This window comes from Plectropomus leopardus, chromosome 5, assembly GCF_026936395.1.
Source record: "Plectropomus leopardus strain MGB_pleo_1.0 chromosome 5, ASM2693639v1, whole genome shotgun sequence".
NCBI classification, from domain to species: domain Eukaryota; kingdom Metazoa; phylum Chordata; class Actinopteri; order Perciformes; family Serranidae; genus Plectropomus; species Plectropomus leopardus.
Window position 1 is genome coordinate 29,727,728 of NC_142180.1, and position 20,540 is coordinate 29,748,267.

General features: G+C 38.0%; 3 protein-coding genes across 9 annotated transcripts in view; 2 read left to right on the forward strand and 1 right to left on the reverse strand.

Moving 5' to 3' along the window:
- Positions 1–351: 351 nt before the first annotated feature.
- On the reverse strand, positions 352–4,103 carry polr2eb (RNA polymerase II, I and III subunit E, b). The gene is made up of 8 exons (XM_042482405.2): positions 3,917–4,103; positions 2,244–2,418; positions 1,961–2,076; positions 1,722–1,802; positions 1,568–1,626; positions 1,270–1,348; positions 716–788; positions 352–518 (listed from the first exon to the last, which is right to left on the reverse strand). Exons 1-7 carry the CDS (start codon positions 3,971–3,973, stop codon positions 723–725), a joined length of 633 nt encoding a protein of 210 aa, XP_042338339.1. The 5' UTR covers positions 3,974–4,103; the 3' UTR covers positions 352–518; positions 716–722.
- A 175-nt stretch (positions 4,104–4,278) lies between these two features.
- On the forward strand, positions 4,279–10,063 carry gpx4a (glutathione peroxidase 4a). 2 transcript variants are annotated; one of them, XM_042482411.2, is made up of 7 exons: positions 4,279–4,421; positions 7,632–7,726; positions 7,822–7,966; positions 8,270–8,421; positions 8,550–8,574; positions 9,298–9,357; positions 9,718–10,063. In XM_042482411.2, exons 1-7 carry the CDS (start codon positions 4,356–4,358, stop codon positions 9,748–9,750), a joined length of 576 nt encoding a protein of 191 aa, XP_042338345.1. In that variant the 5' UTR covers positions 4,279–4,355; the 3' UTR covers positions 9,751–10,063. The 2 variants fall into 2 exon arrangements, with proteins under 2 accessions (XP_042338345.1, XP_042338348.1); XM_042482414.2 differs by lacking the exon at positions 4,279–4,421 and adding an exon at positions 6,709–6,998.
- Positions 10,064–11,372: 1,309 nt separating this feature from the next.
- Positions 11,373–20,540, forward strand: part of pip5k1ca (phosphatidylinositol-4-phosphate 5-kinase, type I, gamma a) — a 63,627-nt gene continuing 54,459 nt past the window's right edge. For all 6 annotated transcript variants that reach the window (XM_088077904.1, XM_088077903.1, XM_042482431.2 and 3 more), the window contains exon 1: positions 11,373–11,652. In XM_088077904.1, the coding sequence (XP_087934030.1) occupies positions 11,520–11,652 (133 nt within the window). In that variant the 5' untranslated portion in view covers positions 11,373–11,519. The remainder of the gene's footprint in view (positions 11,653–20,540) is intronic.

Sequence of the window (20,540 nt, forward strand, 5' to 3'; positions counted from 1 at the left end):
AATGGGGAACAAGTGACTAAAGGTGAGCAGGAACAAAATGAGTGTAGGCGCTATCACTGGCAAAAATTCTCAGTGACGCATGTATTCACTTCCCTGGTAGCTGGGAGGGCACTAAGGGAACTGTTCACTACAGTGGGTGGTGGTTTTCAGCTGCTTCAGTCCTCAAAGTTTCTGTCCACAGCAGCTACAACATGCCTTTCAAAAGAAAAAAGAAGGTAGGCTTCTAAACTCCTCACAGTATGATGCAGATAGAATTAAGTTATGTCCTTCTTAAAGTTTAAAAGATGTAGTTGTTTTTTAAATGTACAGAATGGATGAGACTATGCAAACTAAATCATCTTGTGTAAACCATTTGATGTCTTTTTCAACAGTTTATTTTACAAAATTGGTAATTACAAGAAAAACTCAAATTTAAACTCTAGTCAGAATCAAAGGAATAATCCATGGATGAGAGATGAGAGATGTAACGCGGTCTGCTTCCTTCACTGTACCTCTTAAAGGTAGAGGCGGGAAAATATCTGGAATAGAAAACAAAAAAGTTGAGAGTAGAGTTTTGTCATCATCGTCTTGGCTCAAAACAAAAAGTACAAAAATACAACACTGTGCACAAGTGTGTATGTGTACATATTTATATATATATATATATGCACCTAAAATCACAGGTTGTGTTTTATCAGCGTGACTGTCTCAACCTTTTGTAACAAACTGCACTCACCTGTTTGTCACTGAACCAGTCTGTATGTAATGTACCTCCCGGCTGTTTCACTAGGTCTGATGATCTTTACTACCTGGAGAAAAAAAAGCAGAATGTTAGACTGGACTGTTATTGTTGGATTTCTGGGCAAACTTTCAATACAATCTGCATGTTTCTTGTATTTGAATATGGGTTTAGGTTCATTTGAATTACAGCTGCTGACACATTACATGCAAATAATCGATGTGTGTTTACAAAAGTACTGTTTATTACAGTCTTTGGACACCGTTCCTATCAATACTAAGAACATTGTTTTAATCAAAGTAATTGCTGAGGTTTGAAAACCTGCAACATTGCTACAAGTCCTAAGAGACTCAAATCATTATGAGCCAGAATAAGCCTTTAAATGTCTAAAACATGTCTTGTAAAAAATCAGAGGTCTAAAAACCTATCTTAGTGCTAACACTCTTTTATTGAAAAGCACTTTATCAGAGAAGCAATCCAAGGTCAGACAACACCATGCACGCTTCTAATAATTAAAATTTGTATCTATTATCATTATTGGACACGTTTACCTGCCCCCTTTTCAAGCCAAAGTAGCGGGCCACAGGGTCCCCAGCCTGGATCCTCGGCAACTGACTTTCCTTCAATTTACTGAGGTAAAAATGTTAGGGATAACAAATATATCATTTCATTTAGAGTTGAGTCTCATAAAGACACTAGATATAGCTCAGTGGTGTTTTTTAGCTAAATCAACTGCTGTTTCTTACAAATCCCAAGAAAATGACCCAAGTGCATTTTCTGCAGGCAAATCTGATTTTAAAAAAATCTTAAATTCAATAACTAAATATCACAGTGTGTGTGTAAGGATACTATCTTGCCAGCAGTTCAGTCACTTCCTCTTTTGTCATAACAATGTGCTCTGGAACAAGCTGAAAGAAACAAAGAAAAATGCATCAAACCAAAAATGTAACTATAGATCTGAGCCAGAAAATCATTTGGGAATTTATTACGGTCTGTTGTTTACCTCGTGCTCTGTGATGTTAATAAGCAGCTCCTGCTGTAGAAACTGTTCCAATATGTATTTGGGGGCCATGTCAACTAGAGACTGTAAGGAATCATTAAATGAATTTACCGAGAGAGCAAGAACCAAAACAGACAGAGAGTGAAATAGCAAAAAGAATCATTGCAAGAGACGGTCAGAAATCACGTTTTATCTTTTTTGTATATATTTTTGTGTTTGTTAAATATCATGTAGATGTTTACCTGTTTGGCTGACGGTGTCATGCCCATCTGAACAACAATGATGGCTCGTGTGATGTTCTCCTCCTGCATCCTCTGACAGTACATCTTAATCGTCTTTATTCCCACCTTGGGCTCCTCTGAAAAGTGAAAATAAAGACATATGTGACATAGGCATAGCCATAAATAGATCACATTTTTTGCTCATTAAAGGCTATATTCTGGCATCATCTTTAATTCCAGGAAAATTTGTGTATCTTCATAAAGAAATACTAGACCTAGTATCTATTAATAGGTATAAACGTACCAGGAAAGAAAACAAACATCTGGTCAGTGGGGTCATCGTTGTGTGCCACCAGCACTGTGAGGTCTGTGCGTCTGGGTCGACCCTCGCTGGGCTTGTCTCCAAACTGACTCTTGAACTCCTCCAGTGTTTGGTCTAACTCGTCCTGTGTCACTAGGTAGCCTCTGTCATGGCACAGCTGAGGGTGTAAAGTTGAGACTGTTAAGTCAATGAAAGGACAGAACAGTTTATAATATTTAAAGGCAAACTTGAAAAAGCGAGTGTGCTCAGGCAGCGTTTTACACCAGCTTTTAAACCACCTCTGTCAGTAGTTAGAGGGCAATGTATGGGTTTCCATTATTGGTCTTTACGGTTGACGCTAGGTCTTTATTTAGGGTTTGAAATCTCCGTCCTGGGGTGTGGGTTTTACAGACGGAGTAAGGTTAGTGCTCTCTGAAAAACTCTACTGGCATTAACTTGATCTGCAAAGCATATCCCAGATGGTGAGTGAGAATATTCCCCTACAAGCAAACCTATGCATTTTAGGTAAACACCCTAAAGTTTTCTTTTTAGGTAAAGAACTTATTTGTCAACACTATGCAGCAGTCAGTGCTGATAGACTGTTGGGTTTTTCATGTCAGGATAATGACTCTGCTGTTCTGGAAAAATATGCAAATACTCCCTGTGAGCTTATGCTTGAAAGAGACTGCAAACTACGTGGCTTTTACAGAGACTGCCATGTATTGTGAAGTGGAAAACATGACAATTTATCAAAATATGGAATCATTTTATTGAATAAAAGAGAACAGCTACTGTGAATGTCATCATTACTGCTACTTTTGATGTATTTTATACCTTTATTTAAGATGCAATGCTTTATTTAACTTCAACCTTAATGAAATACAATTTAATACAGGTTAGGTAAACAGATGATGAATTTCAAAGTATTTTGATATAAAAATGAACTGTGAAATAAAGAATCTTTATATTTTTTATTAATTGAGACATGTTAAATATTTTGCAATACAGCCTCTACATCACTGTTTTCCTTCTCTTTGAACCTTTTCTGTCGTTTTTTGGGGTAATTTCTTATTGATTGTTAATTGTTTAACCACCATGAGTGGTTCAGACGGTTAACCAGCTGTGCATAACGTACAAATACAGGTGCTGTTTCATCTTTTTAAACATTTTGAACTGACGAAGATCCAAGTAGGATGGAAAAGTTGTCTTCATTAAATTTGTGCGGCGTTAAGTGAGCTGCGTTACTTTTTCCTCGTGTACGTTGTTTTTTGACAACTTTGCTCCTGCGTGATGTGGCTACACTTACTCTCTCTGTCACATTGTTATTTAACTACTAATTTCTATGTCAAGCCTCAGCACGTTTGTTAATTTTTGTTTTCTTCTCACGTAGGAGCATTGTGTGTTTTTTACTTTCATTTACGACTAACTTATTTTATTATTTCTATATTATTTCTTTTTGATTATGTGACTCTTTAAAGAAAATGCCAGTTCTGTAAACTAAATGGCACTTCCTGCTGTTTAATCACACAGACAAAATCAACAGCTAGAGACAAATGATCAATAAACAAATCAACAAAACCTGAAGTATCCAACAGCACAGAGCGGAACCTCTGCTTCAGCTAAGCTACATGCTAAGCTAGCAAGCTGTGAAAAAGAAAAATAAACATTTAACGCACCTGCATGATGGTTTTACGAATCTTCCATAGTCTGTAAGTTTCTTCTTCGTCATCCATATCGTCTCAAATGGTTCACTTACTCTGGATTTAGTTGAAAGTTTATTTATTTTGTTAATTTATCAATTCAGCTCCTGTGAACAACGCGACGCACGTTACCGATTTGAGCGACGCAGGCTGATGACGGAAGTAGTGTATGGGTGGAGTTTTGGAAAAGATTAGTTGTTTTTTTTTTTTAATTATTTAATAAATAATTTTTACACTTTTGTCGTCATTATAATGATATTACCTACCGTGGTAATAATAATAATAATATTAATAATAAATTCTATGAATGGTTGTATTCAGACACACCGATGTTTCACAACAAAACTGCAGGGCGGAGTCAGCAGCGACAGTAGAGCTATTGATTGGAATAAATGTGGCCTCAATTTAGAAAAAAATGAGGCCGTTAATTGTTATTTTGATCTTTGGGGCTGTGGCGACCAGCGGAGTACTACTGGCGATGGTACTGTACTTTGTTTTATCCCCAACGGTAACGTAAACCTACATGGTAGCTGCTTGGTATGTGTGGTGTGGGTGCTCCTTTGATTTCTAATTTGCATGACAGAAATGTTTGAAACAGCTGTAACCACTGTTTTACCGCATAAATCTGTAAATAAGTAATAATGCTTTTTGGGGGGTGAAGTTAGTGTCTCCAGGGCGATATGTCCATTCGGTATTTTCGTGACTTCGCACAACGATCTACGGTCTCATACCGTTTATAATCCTTTCTTGTCTGTCAATACTGCTGGTGCACGATTATAAACACTACACAGGCAGTGCATCTTAGCATGTTCCTGCATGTTATTTAATAAAGGGTGTTTAAAGTGTGAACATAGCACAGAGGTAGCTGATGTGATTTGTAAAACCGGATGTTTGTGCAGCAGTACCCTCATCTGCCTGCTGCCTCCAGCTGATAGGCTCAACAGTCATGTTCAGTCATTGATAGGTTTTATAACACAAGGTCGTCGCCTGTTACAGATGAAGCTTTATTATGCAAGCAATGGAAATTAAGCTCAGCTGATCAGCATCTTTTATGCAACAAAGTTTCACTAACTATCGTAATAAAATATGGATTTTGTGAAGTAAAATAAGTAATACATCTGAAAAATAAATGTGTGGGGAAGAATTATGAAGTTCTCTTAATAGGAAATTGGAGAACCAGAATAGAACCAGAGAAGGATTTACTGCAAATCAGGTTTCACTTACACAGAATTTGCTTTGTTTTTTGTTTCATACATTAAATATACAATAGATATATTAAGAAAAATGGAAATAAAGCAAAGTACTGCAACAGTCAAAAACTTACACATTGAATAGAAAATGCAAAGTACTATGTTAGACCTATTGTACTATAACATAATAACCTGTGCATCAATCAAGGATAAACTATAGGCCTATCTGTATGACTAAAAGGTGTATATAAGTTTCATATTATTTTATTTTATCTAACTTGCATTTTTGTTATATTATCATTTGGCACTGATATCGCTTTTATTTCATTTTCTCCTGCTTTTGCCTCTTGAGCTGCTGTAATGTGAATTTCCCCAGTGTGGGATTAATAAAGTCTTATTTTAAATTTGCCCAATGTAGCTGTATTAGAATAAGCTGTACATGATGTGTAAAAATATGTATGTAACTGAACATACAATTTGGCTACTACATGAATATTAAGGGGACTCCTCTGCTTGCTTTTTCTTATCATGCAAAAATAAGTTTGCACAAACCATAGAAATCTTTGTTTTATCTTCCATATTGTCAATTGACAATAGTACTTCTTAAAATAATATTCTTTCTCAAAACATATTTCATTTGTTATTTTCATTAACACATATCTTTTGCAGCTTAATTCTAAATTTGAATTGCACAGTAAAGTATCTATTAGAGCTGGCAATATGGAGAGTACAAAAATCACAATATTTCTGACCAAATACCTCAATATTTATATTGCAATAAGATTTTAGGGTTGACTTGGTGCTTTAACAAAATATTAAGGCAATGAGATTTTTGACAATTAATCATCAATAATGTGTATATAATGAAAAGCAAATAACAGATCAACTAGGACAGTTGGGTAAGTTCAGAAAATTGCGTCACTTTACTGTAATGTAGCCTTCAAAACCAAGAAAAGACATAATTTCCAATATTGTGATATCCAAAGTTTTAGATGATATTTAGTGTCATATAACAATTTTCATATAATATTGATACATTGCCCAGCTGTAAAGATTTAATGGAATAGGGTGTAACCTTTAGTCAAAACCAAGCCAACAAGCATGATTCCCACGTAGCCAGAAAACTGTGAAATAATCTTGTAAAAATCAGATCAGTGTATTGCCTAACTACTGCTTTGGTTGTACTGATATTCCCAGATTGTTATTGCAGCCTAGATTTTCGTGGGCGAGTACAGACCTGTTTGAGTTCAGAAAACATAGATTAGTATTTTGTAATTGCTTGAAACACCAACTCTGTTGTTTTCTCGGATTATGATTATTTGACTGAACTGGGCTCAGTCTTTATGACTTTATGGGGCAAGATTTCTGAGTTTATCACGTGTGCTGATTTACTGGTGTAATTATTTTGTTTTTCATCGTGATATTAAGGTCATTACCTAACAAGTTTATGTGTTTCTTCAGACTGTTGTCCTTTGCTCCAGCCACGTGAGGCTCAACCCCACACAGCCTAATTTTTGCCTTTAAAAGGAGTCATGTTTTGTGAAGAGATTATGATAACTTTGTGGACTGTGGACTGCAGTTCATGTGCAGCTCTGATGTGGATCTATTAGTCAGCAGCAGAGAGGGACCTATTGGAGAATCACAGCCTATCAATTCTGTTAATGATCACCCGCTCTCTTTACATGAGGACGCTGGATCGTGCTCTCTCTCTCAGTAGCTGATTTGTGATCTGACAGTGAAGTTGCACCTTAAGCCCCTCAGGGAGGTTACAGATTTGATTGCGTCCTGCCTTCAGAGGACCTTACTGAAGGGCAGTCATGCGTCTGATAGGGTCCGCTGTCCTTTTCTCTGTCCTGCTGCAGGCTATGGTAAGAAAAAATGAGAGTAGGACGGAAACTCTGGCTTATATTGCAAAAGGGAACTTGCTTTTGTACAATTTCAGATTTTGTTGAACTTTAATTTTTGTTGATCATTGGATGTGTTCATTAGTTTTATTTTCATTTATTATATATGATATTTGATCCATTTATTATGCATTTTATATTTATTTATGCTATTTTTTCTTCTTCTTTCATCACTGTTTTCTTGTGTGTGTATAAAGATGTATTTTTATGTGTTGTTTGTTTCTTTATTATTTGTTTTTCATTTTGAGGAGTTATGTCAGTGTTTTTTTGTTATTTAAATAGGGGAGGACAAATAAGTGTTCCTCCTCACTGGCACTGAAATTAGGTTACGTCTATTTTATATAATTTATATCTTATTATTATTGTGCAAATAAATGAACCCCTGTGAGATATTTGTTTTCATTTTCAAATGAGTTGCAAACTTTTTTTTTAATAGATATTTAGAATCTTTAAAGGTATATTTTCTGGGTAAATGTGTATATCTGTGCAGTATCTGCGACATTACTTGTTATCTAATATGCATTAAGCAGGATAAAAGTGTATTTTAAAATAAGCTCCCATTTCTCAAGTTGTTTTTTTTGTTTGTTTTTTTAACAGTCTGCTCCGACAGAGGACTGGCAGACGGCTACGTCTATTTATGACTTCTCAGCAACAGATATTGATGGCAATTTGGTTTCCTTGGAAAAATACAGGTAAATGTATCTGTGGCTGCCTAACTTTGCTGCAGCATCCTGTAACACAAGCCTGCCATCACTGAAACACTGTGTGTGTCTCTTTGTATTTTCAGGGGGAATGTTGTCATCATCACCAACGTTGCCTCTAAATGAGGTAAAACCGAAATAAACTACTCTCAGTTTGCTGACATGCACGCCAGGTACACTGAGAGAGGTTTACGCATCCTCGCCTTCCCTTCTAACCAGTTTGGGAACCAGGTGTGTAACAGTGTTTTGATAAAAGGCAACGCTAGGACAGGTCTGAGCTTGTGAACTGAGCATGTCATATCACTGGGAATGTGCGTTTTACAAAAGAGACCTTATAATGTATTTTTTACTGATACAGATGTGTTTATTCACAAAACACTTTGTAACCATGACATTCACAAACATGTAACCACGGAAAATCAACATAATATAAGAAATGAAGTCAACTTTTACTCACTGGTTTAGAAGGACACTTCAGCTGAGGGCTTGAATAGAGTCGACCACTCATTTCTCCCAACTTGTTTTCCTTTGAAGGAGCCCGGCACTGATGCTCAGATCAAGCAGTTTGCTCAGTCCCACAACGCCCAGTTTGACATGTTCAGTAAGATTAATGTGAACGGGGACGATGCTCATCCTTTGTGGAAGTGGTTGAAAGATCAGCCTAATGGGAAAGGCTTCCTGGGAAAGTAAGTGATGATATATACTGATACTATATTGACATGATACCTTTGATAGAATAAGAGCCAGATCCTCTACATCAATTGATAATTATTGTGAATATTTCCTAACATGTGATTTGTTTCCACTCCTGCAGTAGTATCAAGTGGAATTTCACCAAGGTAAATGTTTTTTTTGTTAATAGAAAGACAGATATTGATGATAGATTTAGAGTTGATAGAGCTGACAATTAATTTTCTATTCTTATTCTTTTGCATCATCAGTCCTAAGAAGGTGTTCTTTATCTATATTGTTGTCATCATGAAACAATATACCATATTTTCCCGGTATCAAACAATTACTGGAGGAAGCCTAAATGCTTTTTAAAAAAAATGTTTGTTGTTGTTGGTGATGCTGTTTTAGTTTTTATAATAATCTTTACTTGCTCAACTAAAATCTCTTAATAAAGTTCTCAGAAAAGAAAAAAAGAGAATGGAGTAATCCATTTTTACAGTACCTACAGTATTTAGCTCCCATCCCAATTCACGATCCAACATTTAAAAAGTTAAAAAGAAAAAATATTATTATTATTATTATTATTATTATTATTATTATTATTATTATTATTATTATTATTATTATTATAGTAAAATCAATAAAAGTAAATAGAAAAACATTTGGTTCAAGAATACATATTTTTAGGATTTTTTTGTGTATCATATTTGCTTTCAGTATTTTCTTCCATATCACATGAAACAGTTTAGCTAGATTCCTAATCCTGTTGTTTATTATGATCAAGATTTTGTTAATCCTGGCCTTCCATTTGCTTAGCTGTGGTACTTTTTTAGTTTGTAAATTTCATGTTCACTCAATTTAAATTTTCTCTTGTTCTTCTTCCTCTCTAGTTTTTGATCAACAGAGAGGGTCAGGTGATGAAGAGATATGGACCCCTGGATGATCCGAGTGTACGTACAAACATACAATAACAATAACAATAATAAACAATATGTGGCAGTGTCAATATTTGCCCTCAGAGGCCATGAGACACTGGGAAGCATCTTCTCATGTGAAACCACTAGATATAACACTGTGTACATAATTAATATGTTGAATGAATAAACAAAAGGGAAAAACTGAGAGATTACTTTCTTTTGAATTGACCTTTTTTATATAAACTGACATCTGTAGTCCACAATTCATTAAAACTTTGCAAGATTTGTTTACTGCCATAACTCACACACTTTGTGCATATTGTTGCGTCTCTCCAGTTGTTTATGTATTTTCATTAGCACAACTGATGTCAGCTTCTCTTGCTTTCCTTCCAGGTGGTGGAAAAGGATCTTGGCAGATACTTGTAAACATCTAACTGATGACTGATGCCTCCATTTTGTCTTCCTAACGCCTTTTATAGCTCTTTTTTCCTTCTCTCCAAACACCAGTGGATATAGTTTGAGTCCACCCCAGACCAGTGACGGTCTGTTCATAAACCCGCATGGCGGGCAGAGCAGGCCTGATGAAAATGGCGTGCAAACCTCCTGGGAGGATTACCAAGTTTGTATCCACTTGGTTCTGTGGCGAGAAGGAGAAATAGGCTCTAAATGGTTCATAAACTCTTTTAGTAGATTAATGCGTGGCATTTCTTTCATAATAAAAGATATTGTTCTAATGGTATTTTTGTCTGTGTTGTTTATTGTCTGTCAGGAAAACATCCACATTTCAGTCATATCATGTGGTATTAGATTGGTGTTGCTAATAGAACAGATGTGTTTGTGTTTTGCAATTTTGTAGTGCTCAGTGATCTTTCATTCTGTGGAAATGGTGGAGGAAAAAAAGACAGAAAATCCATTTCTGTCACATTGAAAAATGCAAGTGTGTGTCAGAAAACCATTTATGAGTGAGCGCTAGAGCTTAAAATGAAACTGTGAGATTTGTTCTTGTGGGCAGAACAATGTTTTTATGTCACAGTCTTTCTTTTGGACATTGGTCTCATTCAGAAGTACAGCAATGCAGTACGTATTTATTTGACAGGCGCTGTTATGATACAAATTAGTGCTTTCTTGGGAGATAAACACAGTAGAGATAGCTGTGACACAGAATAGGATTTTACTTTAAAAAATCCAGGAGACTGATTGCCATAACATAACATAACATAACATAACATAACATAACATAACATAACATAACATAACATAACATAACATAACATAACATAACATAACATAACATAACATAACATAACATAACATAACATAACATAACATAACATATAATAGTGTCTTAATTCAGAACAAAAAAGATAGAAATAAAGAAATAAAGAGTATATATAGAGAGAATAAGAAAATAACTAAAAAAAAAAAACACCCCACATATTAACAGTCAGGCCAAACAGAGAAAGGTCTGCAGAAGTCAAACAAAAAGGCAAGAATAAAATGTGAATACAAATGGTCAACAAGTATAAAGCAAATAAAATGAATAAAAGTAATAAAACAGGCAGATCATAAAAGGCAAGTTAAGTACTACGGATGAAGATTTTTTTTAATGTAAGAATAAAAGCAAAAAAGAAATAATACAAGACAATGACATCACATCACATCAGTAGGGATAAAGCAAGGATAAGAAAATAAAAACAGTTTTAAAAGAGATAGGTGAACAAGTAGATACATTTTAAAAAATAAAAGGATGTAAGAACAGGGCATCAGAAGGATAAAGAACAGATAAATAGAGTAAAACCAGCAAAATGAATACAGAAAGAGACACATAAAAATAAATAAATAAAGCTGACCTCTGCATGTGATTCAGAGAGGAGGCTCTGAGCTCCTGGCTGCAGCTCCCTCGGCCTCCTGCAGAGGGAGCCACCGTGCCCGGCAACAAAACCCTGTGAGCAGCGGCACAGAGGCAGCAGCAAGTGCGGTGCAGTGGACCTGAGAGGAGCGGACGGACGCTGCTCCGCCGTCGTGAGGAAACACCGCACAGATGAGGGGACCGTTGTGGATAACTATCACATATTCCTCCGTGTGAACACCGCCGCGTATCAAGCGACACACTTCCCCGTCCTCTCGCCGGGATCGCGCCGCCGCTGTGGGTCTTTCATTCGGAGGGCTTGCCTGTTTTTCCTCCGGAAGGCTGAATGGAAGCAGCAGCCGAGGGAGCGGTCGGGCTGTCGGAGGCCAGGGACGGGAGCCCGCTATCCGGGGCCGCAGCATCCGATGATGGGGACACGGTGGTTGGAGTTAGCTACGGGATGGACGCCGCAGACATGGGTACTTTATTACCTTTTTTTTAAAAAAAAAAATAAACCATACCCGTCGGTAATGTTTATCTAATATCCCTGACATCCATTTGCATCTGATGCTGTGGACAGAAATTCCCGACTCATCTTTGCTAGCAAGGAATCGGTAAGCTAGGCTAGCAGCTAACTTAGCTAAATGAATGAGAGGCAGGTAAAGTTACACACTAATGTTTTAATATGTTTTACTGTGTAATGTGTGTGGCGCATTAATGTAGTTAGAGTCGTGTCAAGTCAGCAACACAACAACCCTACGAAATGAATCGATATTGAAAGAGTAATATGATATGTGCATAGTATAGCTGTACATCTTATTACTAGGTTTGACATATAGACAGAGCCAGGGGTGTAGCTAAGATTTATGACCACCTTCTCCTCAGGAACAAAATTTCTCTTACCCCTCCTCTTGCCTTTTCCCCAGCCTTCGGCACTTAGACTTATCACCACCTGTCACCCACAGACTGCAGAAAACAAAAAGACACGACTGTAACCCATTATGTCTCCAGAAACAACATTAAAGCTTCAATTTGGGTGCACCATTTACCACCATATTGGCATTTACTGGAACCAGAAAATACACATTTCTGCAATGAGGAGGGCAGATGCACAAGCTGCAGCCACAGTGGCTATCTATGACAGGCTGAGACACTTAGCAGTTAGACCAGACATTGTGATATTTTGATATATTTTATGAGTGCTTTCTTGTTATCGGCACTAAAACACACATAGACTTTTGTTTTCAGCTGACATTTTACATCTCATAGCCTAAAATGTCAAGAACCCCTCACCTAAAAGTCAGAGATCACTCTGGGCAGAACTTAGATGTGATATATAACCACCATCTATTGAAACTGAAAGACCCAGAGGTGTGATTGAAGATGAAATAATTTGCAAGTATTGTGAACTAAATGAGGTGGAAAATGAATATGATCTTCTTCTATGGTACCCTATATGTCATAATTTACGACAAATATTGTTTAAAAAGTTCACATTGTTTTTAAAGCCCTGACGAAGACCAGTAGACATGTTGGCTTTTTTAATGATTTAGCTGCTACAATAACGGCTTTTTAATGGGATTCTTCCTCACATTTTTGGGGTGCCTGGATTTCCTTCCTGTTGGTTCCTGTTTTCCATGAGCACCCAACACAAGTTTTTGACCCACGTTTGATTATAGTCTAGAGGGCAACCAGTCATCTCTCTCTTTTTCTAAGTTTGCATTCCTGATTTAGATTTGATAGGTATGGAAAATTGTACATTAATTAAATATCTTTGTAAAAAAAAAAAAGAGGCCAAACATGCAGAACACATGGCAATATCTTTGGTTGTGACTCAAAAATGGGGGCGAGCATCGCGCTGTGTGACTGCTGTTACGACCTGCATCTACTAACTTCAGACTTTTTTTGACACACATACAGTATATGGCACTATAACGAGGGCTGGCTTCATGTTTGTTTTCAGTTTTGTCTTTTCACTAGATGGATGATGCAGGCTAGTGACGCTATGTCCTTGCAAATTACCGTTGATGGCACATGTGGTAGTCTGCTGTTGAGTAGGCATTGTTATCGTACAGTATACATACATCAAACGTGACGTTGTACCCAAGTTTATTAGATGTATGTTGCACAGCGTAGTTTGCACTAAACTTAGAAGAATACTAAAATCTCACAGTCTGTAGGAGGCTTCAGCTATGGAGAAGAAAGGTAACATTTGATGCATCCCTCTGACTCTGTTTTGTATGGACTGCGGTCTTTTGTGATGTGAACTGGATCAAATAGTGTTCAGATCGGTTTGGTAGTGATTCATTTAGATGTATTTTTGTCTTGTTTAGATCTTTGTATTGTATCTTGTACTCTGGGTCGTGTTTGTGTTTTGTGTCTTTTTGATATATGTCTCCAAGCGTTGGTTGTGTGAGTTCTGTCTTTTTTTGCTTGATGATGGTCTCTATGTGTTGTGCTGTTGGATGATGGTTAACATCCCAGAACTGTCAGTTTGTTTTTGGTTAATGTGTCTGAAGAATCCCATGAGGGATGGGTTATGTAAATGACCAGACACGAAAATAAAATAGTCATTTATTCATTCATAGTTGCCAAAACACAGCTTCTAATAACAATAACTATGGCTCATTTCGCAATAATGTCATGACAGTGTGACACAATTCTAGGGACCCTGAAACTGAGGCGGCTAAATGGAATTCAGCCACCATTAATTTTATCATTAATACCTGCACTGATCCTGTCCTGACGTAGCAGAAATGAGTTTAGTTGAAAGCGCCTATGAGCAGTTGAGACCATCATATTTTATGAAAATGATCAGACCTCAACTCAGGTTGCTGTATAAGCAGACTTTTATTTATTTTTTAATCATATTGGTATTGTGTATGCATTATGTTGGCTGATAAGTAACAAGAAACTGCAGTACAGAAAAGCCAGATTTAGCACAAGTTTATTCAGTGGTAAATGTCCTGCTTAGTGCTTACAGTACAGACTTACAAACTTTAAGGATACACATTGAAATGCTTGTTTATGTTATGTGTTGATGTTTAAAAAATGAAAAGCCAACGTCAGTTTTTTAAACTCTCAAATATCTGTAACAGGGCTGCATTGATTGTGTAATTCAGGAGACAATTAGAGAGTTTTCTCAGGCACTTCAGTGCAGTCAGAGTTTTCCCAAACCTGGTTTCTTGAGGTCGTTAGCTGCTTTTCTTACTGCTGTATGTTGAGGCTGTTTGTATTATAAAACTACAGACTGCATTTGCTGTCGGGGTATCAGTGATGAGAGATGAGGAGGGTATTATGCTAAGATATAAAAACCCTCCTCTCAGCTGTTGCTTGGGTTCAAAAATCTGTTGATGGAGCAGCGTGTGTGAAAGTAGGCTTTCTCACTTCTGGATTTATTTATGTAGCTGAGATTAATCTGTGGAACAAGTTTGACTATTTTTTTTTTTTACAAATGCCTTCACGAATAAACGTCAGGGTTAATGGAAACCTGCCTAATGATGCCCTCCTCTTACAGAGAGAGGTCACATGTTAGGAGTGAGCTAATCGTTTTTATTTTGAAAATCAACTTCAATTCACACACATTTAAAACAACACATGTTGGGACTGTTAAAAGCAAGCGGCAGTTGTTCAATAGCCAAGCTCACAGAATGAGCATTGTGATAAAACACTGCATCATCAGCATAGAGCTGAGTGCCACTCAGTGTTACAATGATATTTGATATAGCCAAGTGTTGATTGTAAAGAATACTAATAGATGTGGTCTGTATGTGCATACAGCTGCCTGAAGCTAAATGTCGGGCTCTGGAGTCTAACAGCAGTCAGTCATGTCGTGTTCACTGCCTGTGTTCACTGTACATCATAGTTTGGGGATTTTCATTGTCCCTGGTGAGGAAAGTGCTGACTCTGACAAGAGCTCAGAACAGGCTCATGAATCAAAGGCCTGTCTTGTGAGGGCTGCTGTGGTTGAGCTTAGCTGTATCAGATGGTGAAAAATGAAAAAGTCTTTAGATGCCTTTGGCTGCAGATGCTTTTTTTCCAGCATGCTCACTGGCACGTGTCTCATGTACCCGGGTTGATTTCATAAGTGTGCACCTTCTCAGTCAGTGCTCCTCTGCATGCAATGGAAAACACAGACCCTACTGAATAAAGAGTGTGAGCTTGCATGTCCAGATAAACAGCGTCAAACTGATGCATTATTGAGTACGCCTCCACCCTGCCAAACTAATTCAGGTCAATGGGTTTACAGACAATCAGCATTTTACCTATCTGTTTTGTATTTTTGCTTGACATGACATTGGCTGAGAAAGAACGTCAAAATATGGTAAAAGCTAACCTTCACAGCATGATATGATTTGTAGTGAGATTACATTGGATAGTATATCAGACTGAAAAATGCCACTGACTGTTAAGCTTCTTGTTTTTTAACACAGCAACATCTGCAACCTTGTTACCCCATTTAACCTCAGCTTTATTAAGCTATGAATCGGCTAATGCTGTAGTTTTTTGTAAATATTGCTGAGGCAAGGCATATTTCAATTATGCCCATCAACGTTATAGCGCTGCTCCAATATGCAATTAGGGCAGCATTTTATGAGTGCTTAAAGTCCCATTAAAGAAAAAGCCTGTTTAGTCGATACTTTGTAAGAAGTCATCCAGTGAAACAAACGTGGAGTTATTCTGCTGACACAGCTATTAAACTACGTAAAACATACAGAAAGGGATGCAATTTCCAATATACAGAAAAATGTGTATGTGTGTGATTTCACACTTAATATTTATTACCAACATGTGTCTTTAAATTTTGGGCCAAATCATCCAATATGTGCTCTAAAAACTTGTGAGCTTAAAGTTCAAGTGTGTACTATTCAGAGGGATAAATGGGCAGAAATGTAGTACAGGATTCCCAGGGATCCTTAAAATGCATTGAATTCATAAAACTTAAAATAAGGCTTTAATTGGTTTGAAAGTGACTTAAATTCATCTTTCAAAAGTTTTAAAAATGCTCAGACATGCGAAATAGGATTTTATTAATGTTTTTTTCTGACGTATTTTAAAGCCTCAAAATTGTTCTGGAGATCTTTGGGGAAAACTCACTTAAACTCTGTTCTTTTAATCATAATGTTAAGAGGAGATGCTATCAAATTCTTAAATCAGAATTACAGCACATTAATCTATTTCACCAATAAATGTGCAGCTTAAAGTGAGTGATATTATCAGACAGCACACTGCTTTAGCTTTGATTCAATCTGTTTGAATTAATTAGCACAGTAAAGGTGAACCTACATTTAACCTGATCTCAGTATTTGTGTTGGTAATCTACAGTAGCTCTGAGTGTCTCCTCGTCTGACGCAAAGCTGTTGTCACCCTGCAGCAGGGAGGGGTAGGCGTGCTTCACACTGTGACGCCCAAACAACAATTGTTAGCAAAGGGTCTTAAAGGGGAGAGTCCATTAAAGACTATTCAGCTAATATGAGTAAAACCTAGTGATTGTGCTCATTTCTGTGGCAGTATAATAACAATCTGGCATTGGCACTGGTCAATAGGAAAGAATGGAAATGTCATCTAAGTAGGTCTTGTCTTGTTTGACAGAGATTTTGTAGATTAGAGACACTCACCTTGCTTTGTTTTGGGGTCACTTTTGCAAAATGATAGAAGGCCAGGGGCCAGTTGCATCAGCACCTTACATGTTTCTGGGTTTTTAAGACATTTTTAGGATATTGGGACATTTCCTAGATGTTAGGATGTTTGTAGGATTTTAGGACATTTCTAGGATTTTAGCATGTTTCTCTGATTTTAGGACGTTTCTCGGATTATAGGACATTTCTAGAATTTTAGCACGTTTCTTGGAATTAAGGACGTTTCTAGGATTTTAGGACAATAGGGGCTTAGCTATAGGACCTCTGTTGGGAGCTGCAGGGATCCTACATTAGCACTGTTTTGATAAACAAGCTCTATTTTTAAACTGTTTTATGCACCTTAAGTACAAAAAACACTTTGGTGGGCCAGCTAGCGACATATTGGAGAGGAGAGTAAGAGTATCACTGCTGTAGATGTTCATGTTAAAGGGCTCAAACTGAGCGATTGGTTAAAGTCAGATCTTGTGTAATTGCAGCGGCTCAGCTGCTCTGACTGTGTGAATACAACTCTGTTTGTGGGTGTCACAGCTGGCTGTTAAATATCAGTCTGAGACTTTAGTACCATTCAAAACTCCTCATCGTCAGGCAGGCCGTCGTAATTTGTCCCTATAGTCTGCTCTCAGCACGACAGCATTTATCTCCCTCGTACTCAACACCTCTCACCTTCAACCTTCAACCTTCAATCCTCTCCTCTCCTCTCCTCTCCTCTCCTCTCCTCTCCTCTCCTCTCCTCTCCTCTCCTCTCCTCTCCTCTCCTCTCCTCTCTCATTTGTCACCATCCATCAGCCCGTCTGTGTTTTCCTCTGTCCTCCGCTTGAGGCAAGGCCCGTCAGAATTGCTGACAGAGGCACAAAGGGTGGTTGCCTTCTGTGGAATTTACCATCTATTTGCTTCCACCTTCTTCGCTCTGCAAGGTCTCCCTCCTCTCTCTCTTTCTCCCTCTGTGGGCTGCGCGTGCCAGTGCCAGTATCCGTTTCTATCCCGGTGGCCAATGCACAGGGTTTATATGGGATTTTGACCCTCTGCCAGGTTGTTTGATGTCATATTATTTTACGCAGATGATGACGCAGTTCAGTTGCGTCTTATGTTCTGCTGATTTGTCTGCAAGTGGGGGGATGTGTTCTACAGGAGCTATAGACACCACAGCGTTTGTTTGCTTCTGTCTGTCCTTGTGCTGCTTGGCCGGGGTTTCTCATTTTTCTGAGTGATAGCTGCTGGGAAGATGAGTGAGGGGGAGAGTAGATACAGACAGGGAGGAGAGAAAGAATCCAAGGCTATATTTTCTTCTGTCGTGGTGACTTTGCAGCTGTAAAAGGTTATATGTGCCACTGGTTTAGGCCCTAGCTCAGTTTTACTCTTAAATGACTGCAGTGTCACACTGCCCTGCCTTCCCCCAGAGGAGAAATAAGGCAAAGACCTGCTGTTTTCAATTAGGAGAGTTACTGTGCCCACTGCGCAGGCTATTATTATTTCATAAGCAGCACCTGGAGCATGAAGCTGTCAAAGTTATCTTATACAGCCACACTGAATTAGAGTTTGAATGGTGGCTGCTTCAGTAATTAGACCTATAGCCTATCTGGTGTAGAGGAAATAAGGAGGGATGTTCACTGCAGCAGTCATGAACCGGGGTAATGCAGAGCTACACTAAGTACCATGATGCTACAGAGATATGTGGACTAGGGGTAGGCAATATAGCCTTAAAATAACATCACAGTATTTCAGGGCATTTTTGTGATAATATTCTTGATCATATGACAGAAACACTGATAATATTTGTTAATTATAAGAACATACAATTACAACAAAATAAGAGTTATAGTTGTATATGTTAACATAAATGATTCGCCTTCAGATATTCAGAAAATCTGATCAAAATGATCTCTCAGTTCCACAAATTACACAGTTGCAAAATACCAAAAATATAACCTTGAAACTATAAATTGTACATGTATACAGTAAATCAAGAGGCAGCCTCTGTCTCTTGGTTGTTTTCTCCACTCGGACCTGTACGCTCTTTCATTTGTCCTCTGCTCTTCATGCTGTAACAACATTCAGGACGCTCAGGCCAAAAGACGGCAGTTATTCCACAACACTGAATTGGCTCCAGTTCCACCAATATCGGTCAACCCCTAATTGTCATTATTGCATATGAATTTTTCATGGTAGCCTCACAGTAACAGCGTCCTCGATTCGAACCTTTTCTAGCCAGCTGGAGCCTCTCTGTGTTTGCATGTTTACCCTGTGTCTGTGTTGGTTTTCTCCGCAGTCCTAAATCATGCGTGTGAGGTGAGGCGGAAACTCTAAATTACTTGTAATTAATTTGTTTGTCTATGTGTGTCAGCCCTGTGATAGACTGGTGGCCTGTACTCTGTGTACCCTGCCTGTCGCCCAGTAGATGCTGAGATAAGCCCCAGATAAGCTTTTTCGAAAATCGAATTGATTAAAATGATTATTAAGAAACAACTGATGTTCAATTTTACACAGTGTGGTATGAACTGACAAAAAGTTTCTGTGCTGAATTTATTGTTCTGGTTGGTCAGATTTGAAGATTTATGAGTTACTTAATACTGTAATGCTTTGGGAATTTGTAACAAATGTCAGAGTAATTTTGGTGCAATAATAATTACTATTGATTCTTAATGACTATTTCTCTTTCAGTACATATATGTTTTTTCTAAGTTTGCTGATCTCATTGCTGGTTAACTGTGTTGTTTTTTTTTAGATATTGCACTCATAAATTAAATCTGACTACATCATTACTCTGTTCCTGTATTGTAGTTACAAGCATATTGTAAACAGAAACTGAAAGAAAGGAGCCACCGCTGCCTATGCGTTTACATCCATAATTCTGTCCCTGATGCCTCCTAGTTTGTGATGTCACAGTTACAAGGTTGTGTTGCGTCCAAATTGTGACACGTTCTGCTTCAAAATCCCATCAGTGTGTGATTATTGCTTTCCTTGCCCTGCAGGGAAAAATACTTTCTTCACTCCTCTCCAGACTCCCTGTCCTCCATTTTTCTGGGAGCAGCTTGTAGAAGAGGTTTCATTTTCTATACACTCTGAAGGTAGATCAGCGGCTGCACACTGTTATTTGCTGCACTGTATTTTCCAAAAGGCCAAGGCTGCTTTCTGCCTATCAGTATATCTGCGGGCATTCATCCGTGTATATACGGTAGCTGTGGAAAGGATTTCTCCTTGAAACCACAGGCAGTTCAGCATCACACTGTGCACAGAGAGGCAGCTTTCTGTAGGTAAGATGGTAAATGATAGAGTACGCCTTGCTGAGTAACCAACCGTATACCTGAGGCTGCTACATAACAGCGGCATCAGATGATCTGCACTCTATGTGTTCGCTCAGACTGCAGCCTGCAGAGGTGGTCTGTGTTGCGTAGCGTTCAAATGCTGGGATAAACGCAATGGCTGACGGCATGTGGATGATAGCAGACTGTTATCCTTGTTAAAACTGAAGCACATGATGAATATGAAGCAATTTAAGTCATTTTTTTCCTTGGCTGCGTGTCCTTCTGTATCAGTTTTTGTGGGTCTGTGAATGCAGCCTCTCCTTTTATTTTCCCCCTCAGCAGCAGTTTGTGGAGATGCAGAGTGGATAATTGATCAGTCGATCAGATCAGAGCTTATCAGATCAAGTTGCTGGATGAGAGGAGCAGCTTTCTGTGAGTGAAAGCACACTTTTAGACCCAGTAGAATGAACAGCTCAGTTTCACTTT

Coding starts and splice junctions, on each gene's coding strand:
- polr2eb (XM_042482405.2), bottom strand. CDS start 3,973: ATGGATGACGAAGAAGAAACTTACAGACTATGGAAGATTCGTAAAACC. Junction 1,803..1,960: donor TGACACCGTCAGCCAAACAG/GTAAACATCTAC, acceptor GATTCCTTACAG/TCTCTAGTTGACATGGCCCC. Junction 1,349..1,567: donor ACTGAACTGCTGGCAAGATA/GTATCCTTACAC, acceptor TTTTTACCTCAG/TAAATTGAAGGAAAGTCAGT.